Below are 20,350 nucleotides of genomic sequence, written 5' to 3'. Positions count from 1 at the left end.
AAAATAATACAAGGGGGAGAAATGAATGACAGTAGAGGGGGTAGAGAGAGAAGAGGGGAGGGGATGGGAGGGGGGATAGTAGAGGATAGGAAAGGCAGCAGAACACAACAGACACTAGTATGGCAATATGTAAATCAATGGATGTGTAACTGATATGATTCTGCAATCTGTATACAGGGTAAAAATGGGAGTTCATAACCCACTTGAATCAAAGTGTGAAATATGATATATCAATAACTATGTAATGTTTTGAACAACCAACAATAAAAAATTAAAAAAAAAAAAGAAGCCCTTCCCATACAGGCCACACCTCCTCAGGGAGCTCCGCTTAGGGTCCTGTGCCCCGGGAGAGTGGGCCACTCACTTCTCTGCCCCCTGAACCAGCTCATCCTTGGGGCCTCTTTTAAAAGGTCAGGAGTCAGGAACCCCCCCGCCCCCGCAACGGCCAGGTGGGCAGGACTTCACCCGGGAGCAGTGGCAGGGAGCAGGGAATGACTGGAGACTTGGGCTGGCTGGGGAGGTGGGGAGGCGCGGGCAGGCTGGGCAGAGTGTGGCCCCGATGCTGGGTTCCCACTGCTTTCTCAGCCTCCCGCCTTCCTCCTCATCTCTCCCTCCTCTCCCTCTGATTGGGCCTCTCAGAGTTTGTCTTGACCAGGATCATGTGGGTGGGGGTGGCCTGGAGTGGTGACAACTGGCAAAGTGAAGGGAGAATGGTCCAAGAAGACAGTCCACCCTTAGACCCCAGCTCTCCAGTGGAAAAGCCCCTCCACCCCAGGCCCACAGGGCTTCCCTGGGCCACTGCACAGTGGAGATGGCCCTTTCTGCTCCGAGTGTCCTCCCTTTTATAGACTCACACTGGCTCCTCCAGCACTGTGCAATGATCAGATCCCACCAAATCCTAGGTACTGGGGATGGACCCAGCCGTGATCAGTCCCAGTCCCTCCCTTAGCAGAACTCAGAGTAGGAAGCCAGTCCTCAACTCTGTGACGTGGACAAATTACCCTTTCCCAGTAGCAGAGACCCATGGGAGCCCACAGAGCCCAGAACAGCAAGCAGCAGCACTTCCTGCTGCCGGTGTGTTGGACCGAGCCAGCTCTGACTCGACTGCACTTCCCTCTGGAAGGGGACAGTTATGGAGAAGACCTCCATAACCTCCACTGAGCCTGAACTGAACAGCCTCAGTAAGGCAGCCGGGAGGGGTCCCTAGAAACCCAACACTAAGAGAAAATGCAGTCCCCTTCCCTGGACACTTCCTTCCTGCAGCCCAGCTGAAGCAGATAGATTCAGAAAGATGGAGATGATGTAATTGGCACTGCCCCCCCCTCTGCACAGAGCAGGGGGCCTTTGCTCCTATGTTCCCTGCTGGGATGCCTCTCCCACCGCCTCTGACACGGTCCTACACAGCTCCACGTTTATGGATGAGACAGTGATGAGGAGAGCTGGGATTCAGTGGGATCCAGAAAGATCTGGGAGGGTGGGAAGAGGATGGGGAGATAGAGATGATCGAAATAAAATTGCACGAGGTATGTGAGGGCTCGTCCTACTCTTGTATTGGGGTATATTTGGAAATTTTCAGAATAAAAAGTTTTCTGAAAACTCCTATGCAGCCACAAAACCCCGGTTAATCCCACCTTATGCACAGAGCTCTCCTACTTCCTGGCCCCACTCAGGGAAAGGCCCTTTCCTAGTCCGACTCTAATGGCATCACTGTGGTTACCCAAGATAGCACAGCGATTTACTCTCACCACGTAGTATGGATTTTGTTTCATAGATTTTCAGTTACCTCCTTAACTTCATGGCAGAAAGGAGAGGCAGGGAAGGCAACCAACATTTCATCAGGTCCACTCTGTGTAGAGAACTGAACTACCTGCTTCTCCTAGAGGCCAGGTCCTCCCTGAGCGCACTGCTGGGTTTGTTGTAGGTAGCTCATGAATTGATGCTAGAAAATATAGAGGCCTCGTTGATTCAACACCAGCACGACCATCTCGTGAACTAGTATTCATTCATCAAAAATCAGAGTTTCTAATGCTGTAGGGAAGGACTTAAAATGCTAAGTGAAACAAAATAAATCAGGGCACAAAATCCTATGTATAGTATGAGCTCACTTTATAGAAACTTGCTAGGGGAAAAAAAAAAAAACCTAGATGTGTATGTCTATGAAAATGTGCTTATCTCTGTGTAGGGAACTATTTGAATTTTTTTCTTCAATTATATTTTCAAACTCTGGTTCAATAATCATACATGGCAGGAGTGAGAAAACTTTTATCTGAAAAGGGCCAGTGAGTGACTATTTTCAGTTTTGTAGGCCATGAGGTCCCTGTCCCAGCTACTCAGCTCAGCTGTGGTGGCACAAAAGCAGCCGTGGACGGTATAGAAATGAGTAGGTGTGGCTGTGCTCCAAGAAAACCTTATTTACAGAGCCAGGCAGCAGGCTAGATTTGTCTCATGAACAGTTATAGTTTGCTGATCTAGGATTTATTACTTTATAATCAGGAAAAAACTATTTAAGTATGTATTTTTTTTTTTTTGGCTCTAAGATCTTGGTACCATGATTGATAGATCACAGCGCAGAAACCTTACTGCATGCTTTATTCTGGTACCCTTGCAGCATAAAACAAAAGAAAATCAAAACCATAAATTAAAGAATATGAGAATGAAAATTCTAGGCTAGAAAGACTAAAAATTCATGGTATCTATAATAATATAAACTTTATCTCTATTTTTAAGCCTAATATATTTCACTTTCTTTAGATTTTCCTTTATGTCTTTTAATAAAGTTTTATAATAGTCTACAGATGTCTCAGAAATCTATTCTTTTTCAAACATAATGTAGGATGAACATAAAAAGTAAATTTTTCTCTTTTTCCCCCTCTAGGTTTTCTGAAGCAAAGGCCTTGGGAGAAAGTATAAATGAAGCAAGAAGTAAAATTGGTAAGCAGATGATATTGTGCGAGCCTCTTTGACAGATGGTGACAGTCAGACCATCCGAGTAGCCACGACATCTAGTTCTAGGAGAGACCCTGCCAAGGAAGCTGCTTTCAGGGGCTCTTCCTGGGGAGTTTCCACCACCCATCAGGAACGCACCACCCATCAGGAACGTACTTCCTTGTATCTGAACTTGAACTCCTCACCCTCATGCAGGCCTGAGTTCTAGCACACCAATGAGAAAGCCCCGCCTTTCCCTGCTGTTCTGACAGTGGCTCAACTTGTCATTACTGTATGATGATAGCGATGCTATTTCTTATTTCCAAGTGTTGTGCACACCTTTACACCTGCCAAACCTCAGGTTTAGCATTTGGGGCCCAGGTATGCATTTTTCAGCACCACTCATAAAGCTGTGGGAGGAAGAGAAGCAAAAATAAACCCGTGTGTCTGCCTGGGACACAAGCGGCCGAGCAGGGCTCCCCCACTTACGAGAGCATGTCTGGAAAGGCTTCGTTAAGGCAAGTGGCAAACTTGATGCCTGGGGGCTTCAAATCCTGTTCAAAGTGAGAGGAAGAGGTTTCCCATATCCTAAGCTACAAGACTCGACAGACTTGAGGCATTTTCCAGACTTGAGGCAGCTTCACAGAGGAAATCTCTCTGCCTTCACCTCTGCTCAGGAAAGCAGGAGTTACCTGTGTGCATCTGACCCCCCAGTTCCCACCCCACCCCATCTTCCTCTCTCCACAGGGGCAGGACAGAAGCTACTGTAAGTGTCCCCCCGACTTGCCTTGCCTGTAGAATGATAGCCTCAGCTGATCTAAGTCTGGGAATAGAGCCCCGTGTTTCCCTCTGTGATAAAGGCAGAACGGTGCGGCTGCCAGGCCCCAAGTCACAGAGAATCTTTGCATCTCTGGGATTGTTAACCTAAAGTTCAGAATTATGGATGGTGACACATGCCCCTGGATTTTCACGAACCTGAAGCTGAAATTTAGCACTGCCTTCAGTGATGAATGTAGACAGCAGACCCCAGCAGAAATGGTAGCACCTGCCATCAGTGGAAATCACAGTAATTTCATTTCACAATGAGGCAATCTTTGTAAAACATCTTTTCTGCTCATCGGTACTTCAAAATCGCAGTAGTTACTAGACTTACCATTAGATCTTGTTATCTAATCCATTTAGATAAAAGTACATAGGTATTTCTATATCAGAAAGTTTCGAAATTTTGTAAATTATTTCATTATAATTGGTTTCTCCCATAAGCCTATGTATTTTATTCACCTAAAATCATTATTCAGAGAAAGAGAATATCTTCTTCAGACTATTAGAAGATTCCTGGCACACACACACACACACACACACACACACACACACACACAAATTTGCAAACCTGTTTCTTGACCTGATTCCCTAACTCCCTAAAACTGCATGTAAAAAACTGGGGCTTCAAGATATGTGTGTTTTTTCTGGAGATAATATCTAGAGCTTATCCAGCTCTCAAAGAGGTCAGTGACCCAAACCTATAAGGAAAATGATACTAAGCTATTGTGCCCTCTGCTTCAGGCAGGAAAGCAGAGGCCCCTGGGGAGGGGCAGCCCAGTCCTGGAAAGCAGGGTAGGGGCGTTCTAGCTGGCATGGGCTGCCTGGAAAGGAGAGGAAGCAGAGAGGAAAAGGGAAGCAGATTTCAGTGGATCCAGGCCCATCTGTCAACATTATGTGACCCCAAGTTCTCCATAATCTTGGTGTAGAAATTTGTGTTGATGGATCCAGTTTGCCATATTCTCAAGGTTAGGCAGGTCAGAGGATGACCTACATCTATGCAAGTTGTGCTCAGAAAATAATGAGTAGAGCTCACACCAGTTTTGAGACTCAAGCTTCCATTGCTAACAGAGAATTGGCTGGTCCAGTGGTGTTAGTAAAACCAATGGCACTCCCTCTTCATCTTATGCAAATTGCAAACTAAGGCCCACCTCCTGGCCACCACCTTTCAAATTGGGTTCTTGATCCAAGAAGGCCCTGGTGGGTTGCAGTTCTTGACCACAAGGAGTAGCCACCATCATAGTATCTGAGACATCAGGTCAAGATTAAGGGAGTATGGGTGAAATGGGTACACATATTTAAAATTTCCAAGACAAACTTGAAGGAAAATGTTTTTTAGGAAATTTATGATGTGATTGCAGTTTTCCTAGGGAAAAAATAAGTCAAGTGGAGTCTGCCATCCCCAAGGAGTGCCTTAGTGAATCCAGGAGGCAGGATCACAGCACAGATGTACCATGACATGGGATGGTGACTCAGCACCACTCCCAACTGGGCCACATCCTGCCTCTGGGCCCTGAGGTGGGCTTGGAATGCCAGGCAGTGCATTTGTAATTGGCGCACGGAGAGGGAACCAAATCTGTGCTGTGCTCTGTGGATTGGCCAACCCACGTGTTTAGAGATTCAGAGGCCACTGTCTCCACAGCAACTTGCTTTTTCTGATATTGTGACCTAGAATTGCCTCTTGAGTTTCATTCTCAAAAACCCCTAAAGGCTTCCTATTCAGTAGTGACCACATAATATCCCACTTTTACAAGTTCAGTCCATATTACGCCTTTCCTTTTTAGAAACCAGCCCAACTAGGTAGGTAAACTGTTGCCATCAATCCTGAGATGGAAATAAGTTGAAATAGAAATGGAAGAAATAACCAATTTAGATTCTCCCTGAAAAATAACAGGGTCTCTGTTTGTATAGGAGAGCCATTGTCCTTGTCTTTACCTGTCCCATTTAGAAGGGCATCCGGCCCCTCTTCATCACACCATCTATGCTGTGAGCGCGTTCATACACACTCTACCTCCATCGCTGCGTGTTCCAAAATGCAGTGAGGCCAACCACGGGCCAAGAAGCCACCTGCGGTACAGGCAGTGGCATCGGGCTGGCATTTTCTGACTGACCAGGATCCTGGCACTCACCTTTCCAGTGTCCCACCACTGGCTGCATTGTCTTCGGCATCAAAGGACAATGAACAGGCTGTTCGTTGGTGTGAGGCCCACTCCTAAAGCAGGCCAGGGCCAGGTGCTTTGGAGGCGGGTGAAAGAGTTTGACTGACACCCCTGGCACCTCTTCCTCCCCCCAGGCCTTTCTAAATGAAAACGACCACCGCAGAAGGCCGCCCAGGAGGCTTTCACTAGTGAGCTGCTTGGTAATCCATTCAAAAATCATAGGCAGTGTACTAGAAGAGCTGTTAGTGAAAGGTGAGATAAAAAAACAAACACTTGAAAACACTCGCAAAATGTTCTGGCAATTTTCTTTACTTCCTAATTCAAAGAAGGACTCCAACCCACGATTTGAACAATACTCTTTTAAATGTTTCCAACATACATTTGGGATTCAGGAAATCATTTCTAAGATTTATCAGCAGGATAAAAAGGACTATTTTCCTCTTTTTCAGCTCTGTGTATGTTCTGCATTCAGTTTTTGCTTGAGGTTTACTGCTTCTGGTATCTTTTCCTAGAAAAAAGATAATCTCCATTTCATTTTGCTAGATTATGATGACCTGAGCTAAGTATACCCTTTTGTTTCTATTGTTGCCAGCCTCAAATAACAAGGACAGCAAGGACAATAGCAGCCTCCACCATCTATGGAGCCCTTGCTCCATGGCAGGCTGAGAACTTGACCTACATTATCTCATTTAATCCTCACAGGGAAGACATGACCTTTAAGGTGGGTACTAGTTGCACATTCCAAATCCAAAAATTCAAAATCAAAAATGCTCTGAAATCTGAAATTGTTTGAGAGCCACATGGTGGATTTTGAATCTTCAGATTTGGGATGCTCAACCAGTAAAGTCTATGGAAATATTCCAAACCTGAAAATGTATTATCATACGTCATAGATTCTAACACACATAATTTTTACACTCTTTATACCTGTGATATGAGAATACGCTTAGTCATCCCATTTGGTTATTTTTTCACATTAAAAAACCTCTGTAATAGATCTTAAGGTAGATGTAGTCTTAGAATCTATGAAATAATGGTATTTTCATTATTTTACAGAATTTTCAAAAAATGGAGTTCAGTGAAATTAGAATTAAAATCCACTTCTGTCCAAACCCAAAACTTTTAAGCCCCATATGCTATCTCCACAAGTTAAAGTTTACCTAACATTTATGTTTTTTGCTAAGTTTAAATTTTCCCTAAGCTATTAATCAGTTTTCCTGAATCTTTGGCCTTTATCATCGTACATAATATGCCCAGCGAGAGGCTCAACCTAGACCCTGGTTCAAGGGCTACAGGCGTAATCCAAGAAAATTAAGACTCTTTGTGACATGATACAGGAGGAGGCCCAGGTTGTGGGAGCAAATGGGCCAGCTCTTGTTCACCGTCCCATATGCACCTGCTCCTAGTCTTACCTGCCCGGAGGAAGGAACTCCTAGTTTTTCTAGTTTGCATTAAGGTTCCTGTGGGCATGCAGCATCTCTGGTATGATTCAGTGTCCATATGGGTTTCAGATATCGCTTTTTATCATTTGGAGAACAGCAGTAAAGGTGCGTCTTCAGGTTCCTTATGGTTCCAACTGGATGGGTTTATAAATGCTTCAGAAAATGCAAAAGAATTCAAAGAGTGAACTTAGATGAGGTTTAGTAAAATTAGATGTAACCAAGTATTTATGCTTAAGTACCGTAACCTGCACAAATAAAAACTAGAGAAAGCCTGATTAAGGGTAGGCATAGATGTCATCAGAGACCAGGAGATAAAAGTTTATTGCTATAAAGTAAAAAAAAATAATGATAATATCTCAAAAGTAAGAAATGTGCAAGCCAAAACTTCTCCCTTCTGTGTCTGTGCCCAGCAATTCCAGGCCCACACTGCATTGCGTTTCCTAGGTAACTCCTGCTCTCCACAGAATAGAGATGATTCAGAGGAAAGCAGCTAAAGTGATGATTAAGATGTTACAAGTAGATTTTTGCTTCATTAAGTGATTCACCACCGATTTATTTTAAATATAAACCCAGTTTGTGTATTAGAGTATTTAGTTTGATGTTTAAATTACATTTATTAAAAATTTTCAGTTAATTTGCATCCAGTTTGCATAGGCCAGGATGTTTGCCTATAAGCATAAAAAGTAATTTATTGCCTCATGTAACTGAGAAGTCTAAGGAGTAAAACTGGCTTTGAATACGTTCTCTCTCCTTCTCCTCTCCTTTTCTCTCTCCATATCTTAGTTCTGCTTAACTAAGCTGTCTGATCCTCTCCCTATTAAGTAGCAAGGTACCCCTGGAGGCTCCAGTGTACATGGTCTGTAGAATAGTTCTAAGAAATGATCTTTCCCAACAACATTAGCCAAAGTCCCTGCAGGGAGGAACCATCTACCTGGCTTCTGTTGTGGGCCCTCTCTGAACATCCTCCCTGCCTCTGGGTGCTCGGAGCGTTCTGATTGACTGGCCTAGGTCGTGTGCTGCTCCTCTGGTGAGCGCCTAGCCCATCGGCACCATTACAGACACTGAGCAGGGTTAGTAAGGAATGAAAGAGGCATCCTTCTTCAAAGGAAGAAGTGCTGGGCATACAAAAATCATGTTCACTACAAATTTTACAGAAATCGGTGGCCTGGAACAAGAGACATCTGTAAAAGAATGGATAATTCCTATTAGGAAAGGTAACAGACTTATTTGTCCAGAAAAAAAAAGAAGACTATGAATAGGAAAAATTTAAAACCTGTTTTAAGTGCAGGTACTTCTGCTATAATGTATACAAATACATAACAATAAATACCACCATTTTGTAGAACTATAATGTACCAATAAAAAAATGTGGAAAAAGAAAAAGAGCAGAGATTGTAGAAAAATTAAGATTGGAGGAAGAACTCTCAAAATCCATGTTATCTCTAACTAGAATTCTATCTATGACCATTCAGTAACAATAATGACATAGTAGGCATGTTAGGTTCCTGATACATAAGGAAATACCATATAAAACATCAAATATTTTTTCCAAATGAGAATATCATGATAGAAGAGGGTATAAGGAAGGTTGAGGATGCTAAATTATGGAGATATGAACAGCCACACAAAGCTGGGAAGAATGGCATAATCAGCATTTATATATATTTTTTAAAAGTTGTTGATGGATCTTTATTTTATTTACTTTTATATGATACTGAGAACCAAACCCAGTGCCTTATACATGATAGGCAAGCGCTTTACTGCTGAGCCACAACCCCAGCCTCTGTAATCAGCATTTCTAAGAGCAAACACATGGCTACCCTAGACCACAGAAGGGAATGTGGGGAGCGGGGAAGGTGTTCAGGTCTGTGCTTCGCCCCAGCTTCCTGCACTCAGCTGTTTTTATCTGGTGTTGCAAAACTTTAGCTTATTAGGAAAAAAAAATCCTATATGAACAAATGAGAATGGAAATTATATAACGTAATTTCCCTGTTAGCCAATTGCAGGTGAGCTAATTATTGCTAAAGAAATATAGGTGCAAGAGAGCTTACTTTTATTATTTGATGTTATACAGAAGTACCAATAAATTGTAATTCAGTATTCAAGAGACTCAAGAAAGAAGAAACAATTTTCAGTTACATTGAAATACATTTGATTGTGTGAAAGAACATTTTGTCAAGAAGGTAATTAAATGGATAGAGATACTGGGAATCTTGAAAAGCAGAATAGGAAAATATCTTTCTGTGATGACTCAGGGTATCTAGAGAAAAAAAGAGCAAAGATGACTTCTTAAGACCCCTTCTGTAACAATTCCGGTGTCACTGAAATTGCAGAATGTTCCAAGACATGCAGTTATCTGAGTGACAGCTCATAACCGGTATGACTGATGTCCTCATGAAATTGATTGAATGTTTTGCTGTCATAGTTTGGAAATCAAACAAAAACATGATTTGATACAAGCTGGAGGCTGTAGAGTGCATTCACTGACAAGCAGTAACACTAATAATCATGGTGTACAGAGGAGGAAGCAATGATTTGGTTGGAATGGCAGCAAATCAAGATGGATGGCTGCCTCCAGGGAGTCCTGACAGAGTAGTCTTACCTTAGTGAGTAAACCAGGGCCCAGGACCTGGCCTCAGCGCAGTGGGCTCAGGAAGACTGACCTGTGCCAATCATACACTACAAGCCTAAAAAGCAATTCATTAATTTACCAGGGTGGATATTTTTTTGTAGGCAAGAACTCTTAATCACCTCCAACTCGGGCACCTTCCTCCCAAGGAACAAACTAGATTAGTTATTGAAAGACTGATAAATGGACATCTCCAACCACAAAGATAATCAAAACAAAGACAAGTAGGCAGTATTGAGAGAGAGGTTTTCGTAATGGTGAAGACTCACAGGATGTCCATTGCCCACAGGAACCAGTATGCCTATGTCAGTTCTAGTCCTTGGTCAGCCCCTGTCCTCTATGGACCGTGTGCATTCACCATTACAACCTGCCTCATCTACTATCCAGACTGACCAGTCACCTTCTATATATCTCCAGATAAGATAAAATATGTGGATATGTTTTCTTACTAAAATATAATTATATCCCATCCCTACTGAGATAGGGATTTTGGATAAAGGAATAGATATACTGAGTCTCACGGGAAATGCCCATGAACCACTAAGATACACAAAGCTCTCAAAATCAATATCATCTCCTGAGTGACATGCCCTTGACCCGTGCCCTTGACCCGTGCCCTTGACCCATGCTCTTGTAAAATGAGAGCAGTATTCAAACATAAGAAAAACTGGAGCAAAATTACACAACTCTGCCCTGGCACCAGCCCTCTATAAATACTAACACCCTACACCAACGGGTTGACGTCTCTCCCTCTGGAGATGGCCCGCAGTCTTCTTTGAAAATATATTCCTTGCTTTAGTCCCATTCTCTCTGAATATGTATCTACTTTCCTAAATAAAGCTCTGTCTATGCCATCAACTGGCACATGCTGAAATTCTTTTCCAATACCCCTCTGGTGCTGAGTCAAGTCTTCTCTGAGAACTCCTGGGACCCTTCTTTGGAGATGTGTCTTCTCCCATGACACCACCTCTGAATGATGAACCCCCAAGTCACATTGCACAGTGTTTTGTATCACAAAAACAATAATTTTTAGTTTGGCCCTTGATTTTCAGAAATAGAAACCCAGTTGAGCTTAGATTTAGGATCCTGTGTAGTGATGATGAAAATCTCATCAGGACACTATATTAAGAGCTAGCCCCTTCAAACTGAGTGGGAGCCAGAACTAGGATGTGGGAGTCATCAGGAACCATGCTGCCCCAGAGCGTGTGTCTTCGTGCCCCCTCGGAGCCTCTCACTACCCGTGTTTGTCTGCCCTCACAACCTGCCAGTCCTGCTGACCATAGCTGCTGCCTTCTCATGACTGGTCTCCCTTGGCCCCAACTGTACCTGAAAGTATCCTTTATCTTTCAGTCCCCAAGGCAAATAAGCTAATTATTTACTTGTTTTTTTTAACTCTAAAATATAAAAAAGAGAAACCGACTGACCCAATTGATGTTTTCTAGTCCTTCAGGATAGGAGCTACTGGCAGGCTTAAGAATGTTCTGTCTTGGGTCAGAAACCACCCCCTAGTCCAGGCACTATGGCCAGAGAGGAAAAATGGTATCGTATGCCAGAAAGAGGCCCACGCCCACCGAGGCAAAAAAGTGTGTGACCAGAGGTTTCTCTTTTTTCAAAAAAAGAATGGGTAGTCCAGGCACAATGATGGATATCTGGCACCCTCTTGGGTGACACTAATTCCTTAATTTCCACGTTCTCAAAGAAGCACCTTACTGCAGTATAGGAGTGAATGATTTATGTATGTTGGTCTTGTATCCTGCTACTTTGCTGAATTTGTTTATCAGCTCTAGAAGTCATCTAAATATAGAATCATATAATCAGCAAACAAAGATAATTTGACCTCTTTTCCTTTTCATGTCCCTTTAATTTCCTTCTCTTACCTGATTGCTCTGGCAAGAGTTTCAAGAACTATGTTAAATAGGAGTGGTGACCAGACATCCTTGTCTTGTCCCTGATTTTAGAGGAAATGTTTTCAGTTTTTCTTCCTTCAGTATGACATTGGTCTTGGGTTTGTCATATATAGTCTTTAAAACGTTGAAGTAAGTTCCTTCTATTCTAGTTATATTTTTAATATAAATAGGTGGTGGAATATTTATGTGGTGAATTTCATTTATTGATATGAAAATGTTGAACCAACCTTGCATCCCTCAGATGAAACCCACTTGATCATGGTGTACTATCTTTTGAATCTGTTTTTTAATAATACAGTTTGCCAATATTTCATTAAGAATTTTTGCATCTACATTCATCAGGGACGTGGGTCTGACGTTTTCTTTCTTAATATATCTTTGGATTTGGTATCACGGTGAGACTGGCTTCATAGGATGAATTTGACAGTGTTCTCTCCCTTTTTATTTCATGGAATAATTTGAAGAGGGTTGGCATTAGTTCTTCTTTAAAGGTCTGGTAGAATTCAGCCAAGCATTTGTGTGGTCCTGGGCTTTTCTTTGTTGGAAGACTTTTCATCACTGCTTCAATCTCATTGCTGGATTTTGGCTGTTTAAGTTTTCTATATCCTCATGGTTTCTTCTGGATAGATCGATCACCTTCCTGTATGCCAACAATGAATCTGCTGAGAAGGAAATCAGGAAACCTATCCCATTCACAGTGACCACAAAAAAAAAAAAAAAAACCACCTTGGGAATAGATCTGACAAGGAGGTAAAAGATAACAGAAACTCTAGAACCCTGAAGAAAGAAACTGAAGAAGACCTTAGAAAAGCAAAGACCTCCCATAGCCTTGGATAGGCAGAATTCATATTGTCAAAATGGCCATGCTACCAAAAGCACTATACAGAGTCGATAAATCCCCATCAAAATACCAATGACATTCTTCACAGAACTAGAGGAAAACAGCTCTAAAATTCATTTGGAAGAATAAATGACCCAGAACAGCCAAAGTCATCCTGAGCAAGGAGAGTGATGCTGTGGGCATCACAATACTGGGTCTCAAATAATACCACAGAGCTCCAGTAACAAGAACAGCATGGCGTCTTGTTTATTGTTGTCTTAGCGTGATCCCTGCCCTAGGTATGCCTTGTCTAGTCACCTGCCATCTGCCACTGTGGACCCCTGGGCTCCTCTGATGCTGAATGCTCAATGCTGAATTTCCCCAAACTTCGCCCTCTTTCAGCAGGAGTCAGCTTGGAGATGTCATCTCCCATTTGTCCATAAAAATGGGATATAGAGATTGACAGGGAGGAAATGTGACAGAGCTCCACCTGATGCTGCTCTGCCACTGCAACTTTATTTTTCACACTTTACATTTTTTTTAACCATACGATTTATTTTTATTTTTTAGTCATACGTAACAGCAGAATGTATTTTGACATATAATACATACATGGAATGTACATACATCAATCATATTGTCTATTCTATTCTGCTGCCCTTCCTATCCCCCCCCACTCCTCCCCTCCTCTCCCATCCTTTCTCTCTATCCAATCTAATGTGACACACTTTTTTTTTCTTTTTCTCATTACAACATCATATATGTATTCTGTATAACAATGAGGTTCTCCTTCCATCTTCTGTGCAACTCCCCTTCTCCCTCTTTTTCCCTCTCACCTCTCTTCCCTATTTAGTGGTAGTCTTCTTCTCATGCTCTTCCTCACTATCCCATTTTGAGTCACCCCTCTTATATCAGAGAAGACATTCGGCATTTGTTTTTTAGGGATTGGCTAACTTCACTTAGCATAATCTGCTCTAATGCCATCCATTTGCCTGCAAATGCCATGATCTTGTTATTTTTTAGTGCTGAGTAATACTCCATTGTGTATAAATGCCACATTTTTTAATCCATTCATCTATTGAAGGGCATCTAGGTTGGTTCCACATTCTAGCTAGTGTGAATTGTGCTGCTATAAACATTGATGTGGGTGTCCCTGTAGTATGCTCTTTTTAGGTCTTTTGGGTATAGTCCGAGAAGGGGAATAGCTGGGTCAAATGGTGGTTCCATTCCCAGCTTTCCAAGGAATCTCCATACTGCTTTCCAAATTGGCTGCACCAATTTGCAGTCCCACCAGCAATGTATGAGTGTACCTTTTTCCCCCCACATCACACACTTTACATTTTAATGATTCTTTTTAGTTATACATGAAAGTAGAATCCATTTTGATATAATTACACAAGCATGGAATGTCTTATTATAATTAGAACCTCATTCTTTTGGCTGTACATGATGATGAGATTCACTGTGGTGTATTCATATAAGTACACCGAAAGTTATGTCAAATTCATTCCACCGTCTTTCCTTTTCCTGTTCCCCTCCCTTCCCTTCATTCCTCTTTTACTGGACTTTTATTCTTCCCCTGCCCCCTATTGTGGATTAGCTTCCACATATCAGAGAAAACATTTGACCTTTGGTTTTTGGGAGATCGGCTTTTTCAGTTGGCATGATATTCTTCAGATCCATCCATTTAGTGGCAAATGTCATAAAATCATTTTTCATAGTGGCTGAGTAATACTCCACTGTTGTGTATACACCACACTTTCTTTGTTCATCTGTTGAAGGGCACCTAGGTTGGCTCCATTGCCTAGCTATTGTGAATTGAGCTGCTATAAACATTGATGTGACTGCATCACTATAGTATGCTGTTTTGTTTTGTTTTTTAATGGACATGTTTCTTTCTCTTCCTCTCTCCCTGCTCCCCACTAAACTCTCTCCCTCCCTAATCTCAGAGGAGACAGGATTACCCTTCTTGCCCATCCTAGACAGATTTATCTGCCCTTGAGTACACACCCACCATAGGAATGAAGTAATCCAGATTTGGGGGATAGCACTGGAAGGCCTCAGAAATGACTATCTCCCAAATTAACAAGCGAATTCCAACTCCAACAGAGAACACATGGAATGTAGCCTTTGAATCACCTCTTTAAAGCTCCGTGTTCCTGCTGATGGGCAGAATCACAGCCTCTAGGACAGGAGTCTCCTGTGTTTCTCCTTTGCTAGCAAAGCAAAAAAAAAAAAAAAAAACTTCTTTTTTCCTTTAAAATAAAATTTTTAAAAAAGCATGGTATTGGCACCAAAACAGATATGAAGACCAGTGGAACAGAAAAGGAGGCATAGAGACAAATTCACATGCATACGGTTGTCTGATACTTGGCAAAGGCACCACAAACTACCCTGGAGAAAAGAGCCTTTTTAAAAAATGGCACTGAGAAAACTGGGTATCCATATGTAGAAGAATGAAACTAGATCCCTATGTCTCACCTGCACAAAAATCAACTCAAAGAGAATCAAAGACCTAAGAATTAGACCAGGTACTTTGTAACTGCCAGAAGAAAACATAGGCTCAACACTCACATTTGATGCAGACACTGACTTCTTTAGTAATACTCCCAAGCAAAAAAATTAAACTGAGAATCGATATGTGTCATGGCATCAAATTTAAAAGCTTCTACATGGCAAAGGAAACAAAAACCTGAAGAGAGAGTCTACAGAATGGGAACTACACCTCAGAAAGGGGATGAATATCCAGAATATATAAAGAACTCAAAAACTTAACTCCAAAAAACTAAATAACCCAATTAATAAATGGACAAAGAACTAAACAGACATTTCTCAAAAGACATGCAAACAGCCAACAAATATATGAAAAAATGTTCAGCATCCCTAGAAATCAGGGAAATGCAAATCAAAACTGCATTGAGATTTCATCTCCTTGCAGTCAGAATTGCAGTCATCAAGAATGCAAATCAGAATATATGCTGGTAAGGATGTCGGGGAAAGGCACATTATACATTGTAAGTGAGACTGCAAATTAGCACAATCTCCACTCTGGAAAGCAGTGTGGAGATGCCTCAGAAAACTAGGAGTGAAATCACCATATGATCCAGTTCTCCCACTCCTCAGTATTTATATGAAAGAACCAATGTCAGCATATACTTTGGAGTAAAACCCCCTCAGTGTTAATAGCAGCACAATTCATAATAGCCAAGTTATAGAACCAGTCCAGACACTCATCAAGAGATGAAGGAATAGGAAAATATTGTATATATACCCAGTGGAATTTTAACTGAGTCATGAAAAAAATAAAATTATGGCATTTGCCAGTAAATGCATGGAACTGGAGGATATCATGCTAAGTGAAATTGGCCACACTCAAAAAGTCAAGGCTCGAGAATGTTTTCTCTCGTATGTGAAAGCTAAACCAAAATAAATGGAATTCTATAAAAATTGAAGAGGGATCAGTGGAGCAGGAGAAGGGGCTTGAGAAAATATGGAGGGACAGGAAAAGAGAAGAAGAATGGACCAAAAATGGACCAAATTATGTTTTGTACAAATTCGAATATACCACAGTGAATTTCACCTCTATGCACATCTACAAAGAACTGATTTTAAAAACTATAAATAAATGGAAGACCAGTGGAGTAGAGGAAGAAGAACAGGAGGTGAGGGAATGGGGGAAGACTAGAGACCGAAATGGATCAAATTATATTCCATGCGTGTATGATCATGTCAAAGTGAACCTCAATGGGATGTACAGCCATAATGCACTAATAAAAAAATAAAATCAAAAAAGAAGCGCCTTGCCCTTGCCCCTTTGTTTTGGCAGCAGTAATAGTGATTGGCTTTGCAAGGTGTGTTATCAATCACTGGGTTTTCATTTTATTATTTTTACATAGTCAAATACATTGATCTTGTCTTGTCCGACTTCCTCCATTGCTTTCGTACTTAGAAATGGCCACTGTAATAGTGATAACAAGGACTTGCCCATTGCCAAGTATCTTTTTAATACTTTCCTAAATATCCTTGTAGTTTTTTTTATTGTTCCATTTTTCACATTCAATTCATTTAGGATTTATTATGTAATATGGCATAAGTAGAGACTCTAGGTTGAATTATTTCAAATGGCCAATTTTCCCCAAACCTTTTTCATTTTAATGAAATGGTCTTCAAATAAAATTTCTTCCCCTCCTAGAAGGCTCATTTCATATTTTCAGAAGGAGGCTGATGCCTTCGAATCTCATCAGAACAGTAATGGACAGCCTCGACATGATAATTTCCTTCTAGTATTTCAAAAGCAACTTTGCCAGCAGATACTATTATGTATATCTGAGAATGACCCTGCAGAGAAGTGTCAGCTCTACATAAGCCAGGCAGCTGATGAATGCCCAGGGAACAGGGACACATCTTTAAGTAGGTGGTCCCTCCAGGCTCAGCACTCTTAAGGAAAAGTGACTAAATACAGTAGCCTGCGCTGGGCTCAACTTCCTGATCTGCCCATGAAGATAGTTGGAAACATGTTGTTTCACTTCTAAGGAGGAAAATGTATTTCATTGTCTTATGTATTTTCATTGACTAGAAGGGGATTAGTTGTAGCCGGGTTCAAGTGGAGCAGGGGTTTTGTCAGTGAAACTGAACAGGGAATAGCTGTAATCGAACAGGGAATAGCTACAAGTAGCAAAGGATTTGCTGTGTCTATTGCTGACCACCCTTGAAAATATTGATGAGCACCTGCTGAAATCCACCAATATCTTCAAAGACAGAGTACATGCAAAACTGAGATGTCCCTCCTCTCACAGCGACCACTTCACCCAGGGTGGAGATGGCCTCATTAGCTACTGGCTGCACGTAATGACATGACCCCCTGGGCCAGACCCACTCTCTGCCGCACAGTCTATACCATGACTTATTTAAGCCTTGCTAAAAATATGCATGTCACTCAGCACTCCCGTGCTGGCAGGTACATGTCAGCGATTGGACAACATTTGAAAAGTAAAGATGCTCCCAGGCACATCCAGCTGCATCCCTGATTAAGCAGTCAAGGAACAAAAGCCCGGCAATGTAGTTTATATGGGGAAAGTTGTAACAGGCCCCAGGCAGCTGCCCAAGTGAGACTGAAAGGGTGGCCAGAGGTCGGACAACTAGGAGTACCAGGAGGACTTCCCAAAGTCTGGTATCAATGTTTGAACAGAACTAGGAGGGATTTCCTAAAAGCACCGGGAGTAAACAGAGAAGTCAGTGGCCAGCCATCCTGTGTCTGAGCACAGAATTCAGGCCAGCAAAAGTCAAAGAGTTAGAGTCCCCACTATAACAGAAATGGTTACCTTTCACAGAGCTGTTGCCACTATTGCTTTATTACAGATGAAGAAACTGGGGCTTAGGGAGATTAATAAACATGCCCAATAATATATAGCTAGTAAGGGGTGGATCCAGTACTTGAGCCCCATTTCTCTTGGGTTCCAAGGTCAGTGCCTGAGTCAGATGTCAGGAAAACTCACAACCCAACTAAGAAGCAGGCATTAGGTCACTACTGTCTAGGTGCCAGGGAATGTCACATATCTTCTCTAAGTTCAAGTTGATGAGGAAAAGAACCAGTGAAGGCAGCCTTTCCTCTGTCTGTACCCACAGGGAGATAATAAAGGAAGGAGGCAGAGAGCTTCATGGGAGTGGAAGAGACTCAGCCAAGGCAGGGCGAGCCTTCCTTCCTGGGATCTCTCCTCCAATCTGAAGTTTAGGTAGTCCTGGATTCTTGCGATGGGGATGGTTTTGTCTCCTTTTATTGCACAAAGGATTTTTGGGTGCAATGTATCACCCTGACCTGTGGGTGATACCTTCCAAGATCCCCAGTAGATGCTTGAAACTGTGGATAGTACTAAATCCTACGTGTACTGGGGTTTTTCCTATGTGTATATACCTATGATGAAGTTTAACTTTTTAAAATAGAAATAGTAAGAGACGAACAGCCTTAAGTAATTACAAAATAGAGCGATTTTAATGCACATTAATAAAAGTTATGGGGATGTGGTCTCTGTCCCTCTCAAAATATCTCATTGTACTTTATTTGCCCTTCTTTTTTGTAAGGACCCAAGATAATTAAAGGAAGCACATCTCTTTGGCTTATCTGAATTGCCAGCATCACTATTCTTGCATTTTGGGATCATTATTAAGTCAAATAAGGTGTGTACTATTAAAGCATTAAGTGTGTTTGCAGCTGCTGAATTTGGCAGGTCAGATTTGATAGATAGACAATAAAAACACTCTCTTTATACAAGATAGTGTTTGTTTTAGTAATAATATGAAAGCAAAAACAAAAGTGAAAGGTGAGACAGGAAGAGAAGAAAACGCATCACCAGATGGGGGAAACACCAGCCCCTCAAGTCATGTAGCTGGGGAGCCCCAGGGTAGCTTACAGGATCTCAACTGGGAAGCCCTAGGCAGAGTATCCTCTCTACAGGTGAGACCCCAATTCTTATTCCCAAAAGGGCTCTCAAAATATGAGTTAGAACAAAGCAAGTTCTTCTAACAACCTGCAAGACCTAGTGAGCCCTTCAAGGACGCTTCATCCTGCCAAGGACTAGCCAGATCCCTAAGAGTGTTACCCTTGAGATAAGTGAATGTCTCTGAGTTCTCCTGAATGAGCCAAACCCACCCAGAAATCAGCATTCTTTAGATGTTCTGATCAAGGATATACAAAGGTCACAGCAGGCACGTGGATGGGGAAGGACTTTAATATTTTCCTTGGCCCTTCAAGGGGTCACTTGAATCCAAGCCTGCAACACTGTGACATCCATCAGACAACCAAGATTGCTGCTAAGCGACTAATGAGCAGATAGCGCGCGCAGCGTGTGGGTACACTGGACAAAGGGATGATTTACACTTGGGTGGGACAGAGCAGCCCTGCGTGAGGTCTCCTCACACCGGACAGAAGAACAACACATAATTTTAAACTGTTAGAATAATTTATTTCTAGAATTTTCCATTTAATATTTTCAGACTGCTGTTAACGGCAAATAACTGAAACCTCAGAAAACAAAACCAAGCATGGAAACAGGTACTATTGTATGCATCAAAATATAAGATCCCCTTTTGTTTCCTTTCTCCCAGTACCAATCCTGTACCTCTGCAGAGGCGTGTAGCCACCTTCAACAATTTCATGAGTTTCCTTTCATACTCTTCTGTGTATTTGTAGAGAAAGATGATAGACAATTCACAAAGATATCTTGTTTTGTTTCACAATATACATGATGTTCTACACCTTGATTTTCTCACTTAGCAGTGAGGATGCTTCTACCTCTTACCATTTTTGAAGGTTAATAAAATATAATCAATTGAACTTGTCCATTATAACAAACATTTCACTTTTTCTGGTTTTCTCTGTCACGAATGAGGCATGCATTTTTGTGTACAAAGGTACTTCCTTGAGATAGATGCCAGGAAGTAGAATTGGAGGGAACAACAGTGTATTTTTTTAATTTTCACGAGTCCTCCCAGTTGTCTGCCCCAGGAGTTCCATTGGTTTATATTCCTGTCAGTGTGACAGTACCATTTCCCTGCATTCTTGCTTATACATGATAATATCAGCCATTTTAGTTTTTGCCAGTTGGAGAGCAAAAATATGGTATTTCATTACTGTTTTAATTTGCATTTCCCAA

General features: G+C 41.8%; 1 protein-coding gene across 3 annotated transcripts in view; it reads left to right on the top strand.

Moving 5' to 3' along the window:
- Positions 1-20,350, top strand: part of Kif6 (kinesin family member 6) — a 394,766-nt gene that overhangs the window by 300,681 nt on the left and 73,735 nt on the right. For all 3 annotated transcript variants that reach the window (XM_048805240.1, XM_048805239.1, XM_048805241.1), the window contains one exon: positions 2,876-2,931. In XM_048805240.1, coding sequence (XP_048661197.1) covers positions 2,876-2,931 — 56 coding nt within the window. The remainder of the gene's footprint in view (positions 1-2,875; positions 2,932-20,350) is intronic.

Source organism: Marmota marmota, unplaced genomic scaffold, assembly GCF_001458135.2.
Source record: "Marmota marmota marmota unplaced genomic scaffold, marMar, whole genome shotgun sequence".
NCBI lineage: Eukaryota > Metazoa > Chordata > Mammalia > Rodentia > Sciuridae > Marmota > Marmota marmota.
This window is presented reverse-complemented; position numbering and strand designations above follow the sequence as displayed.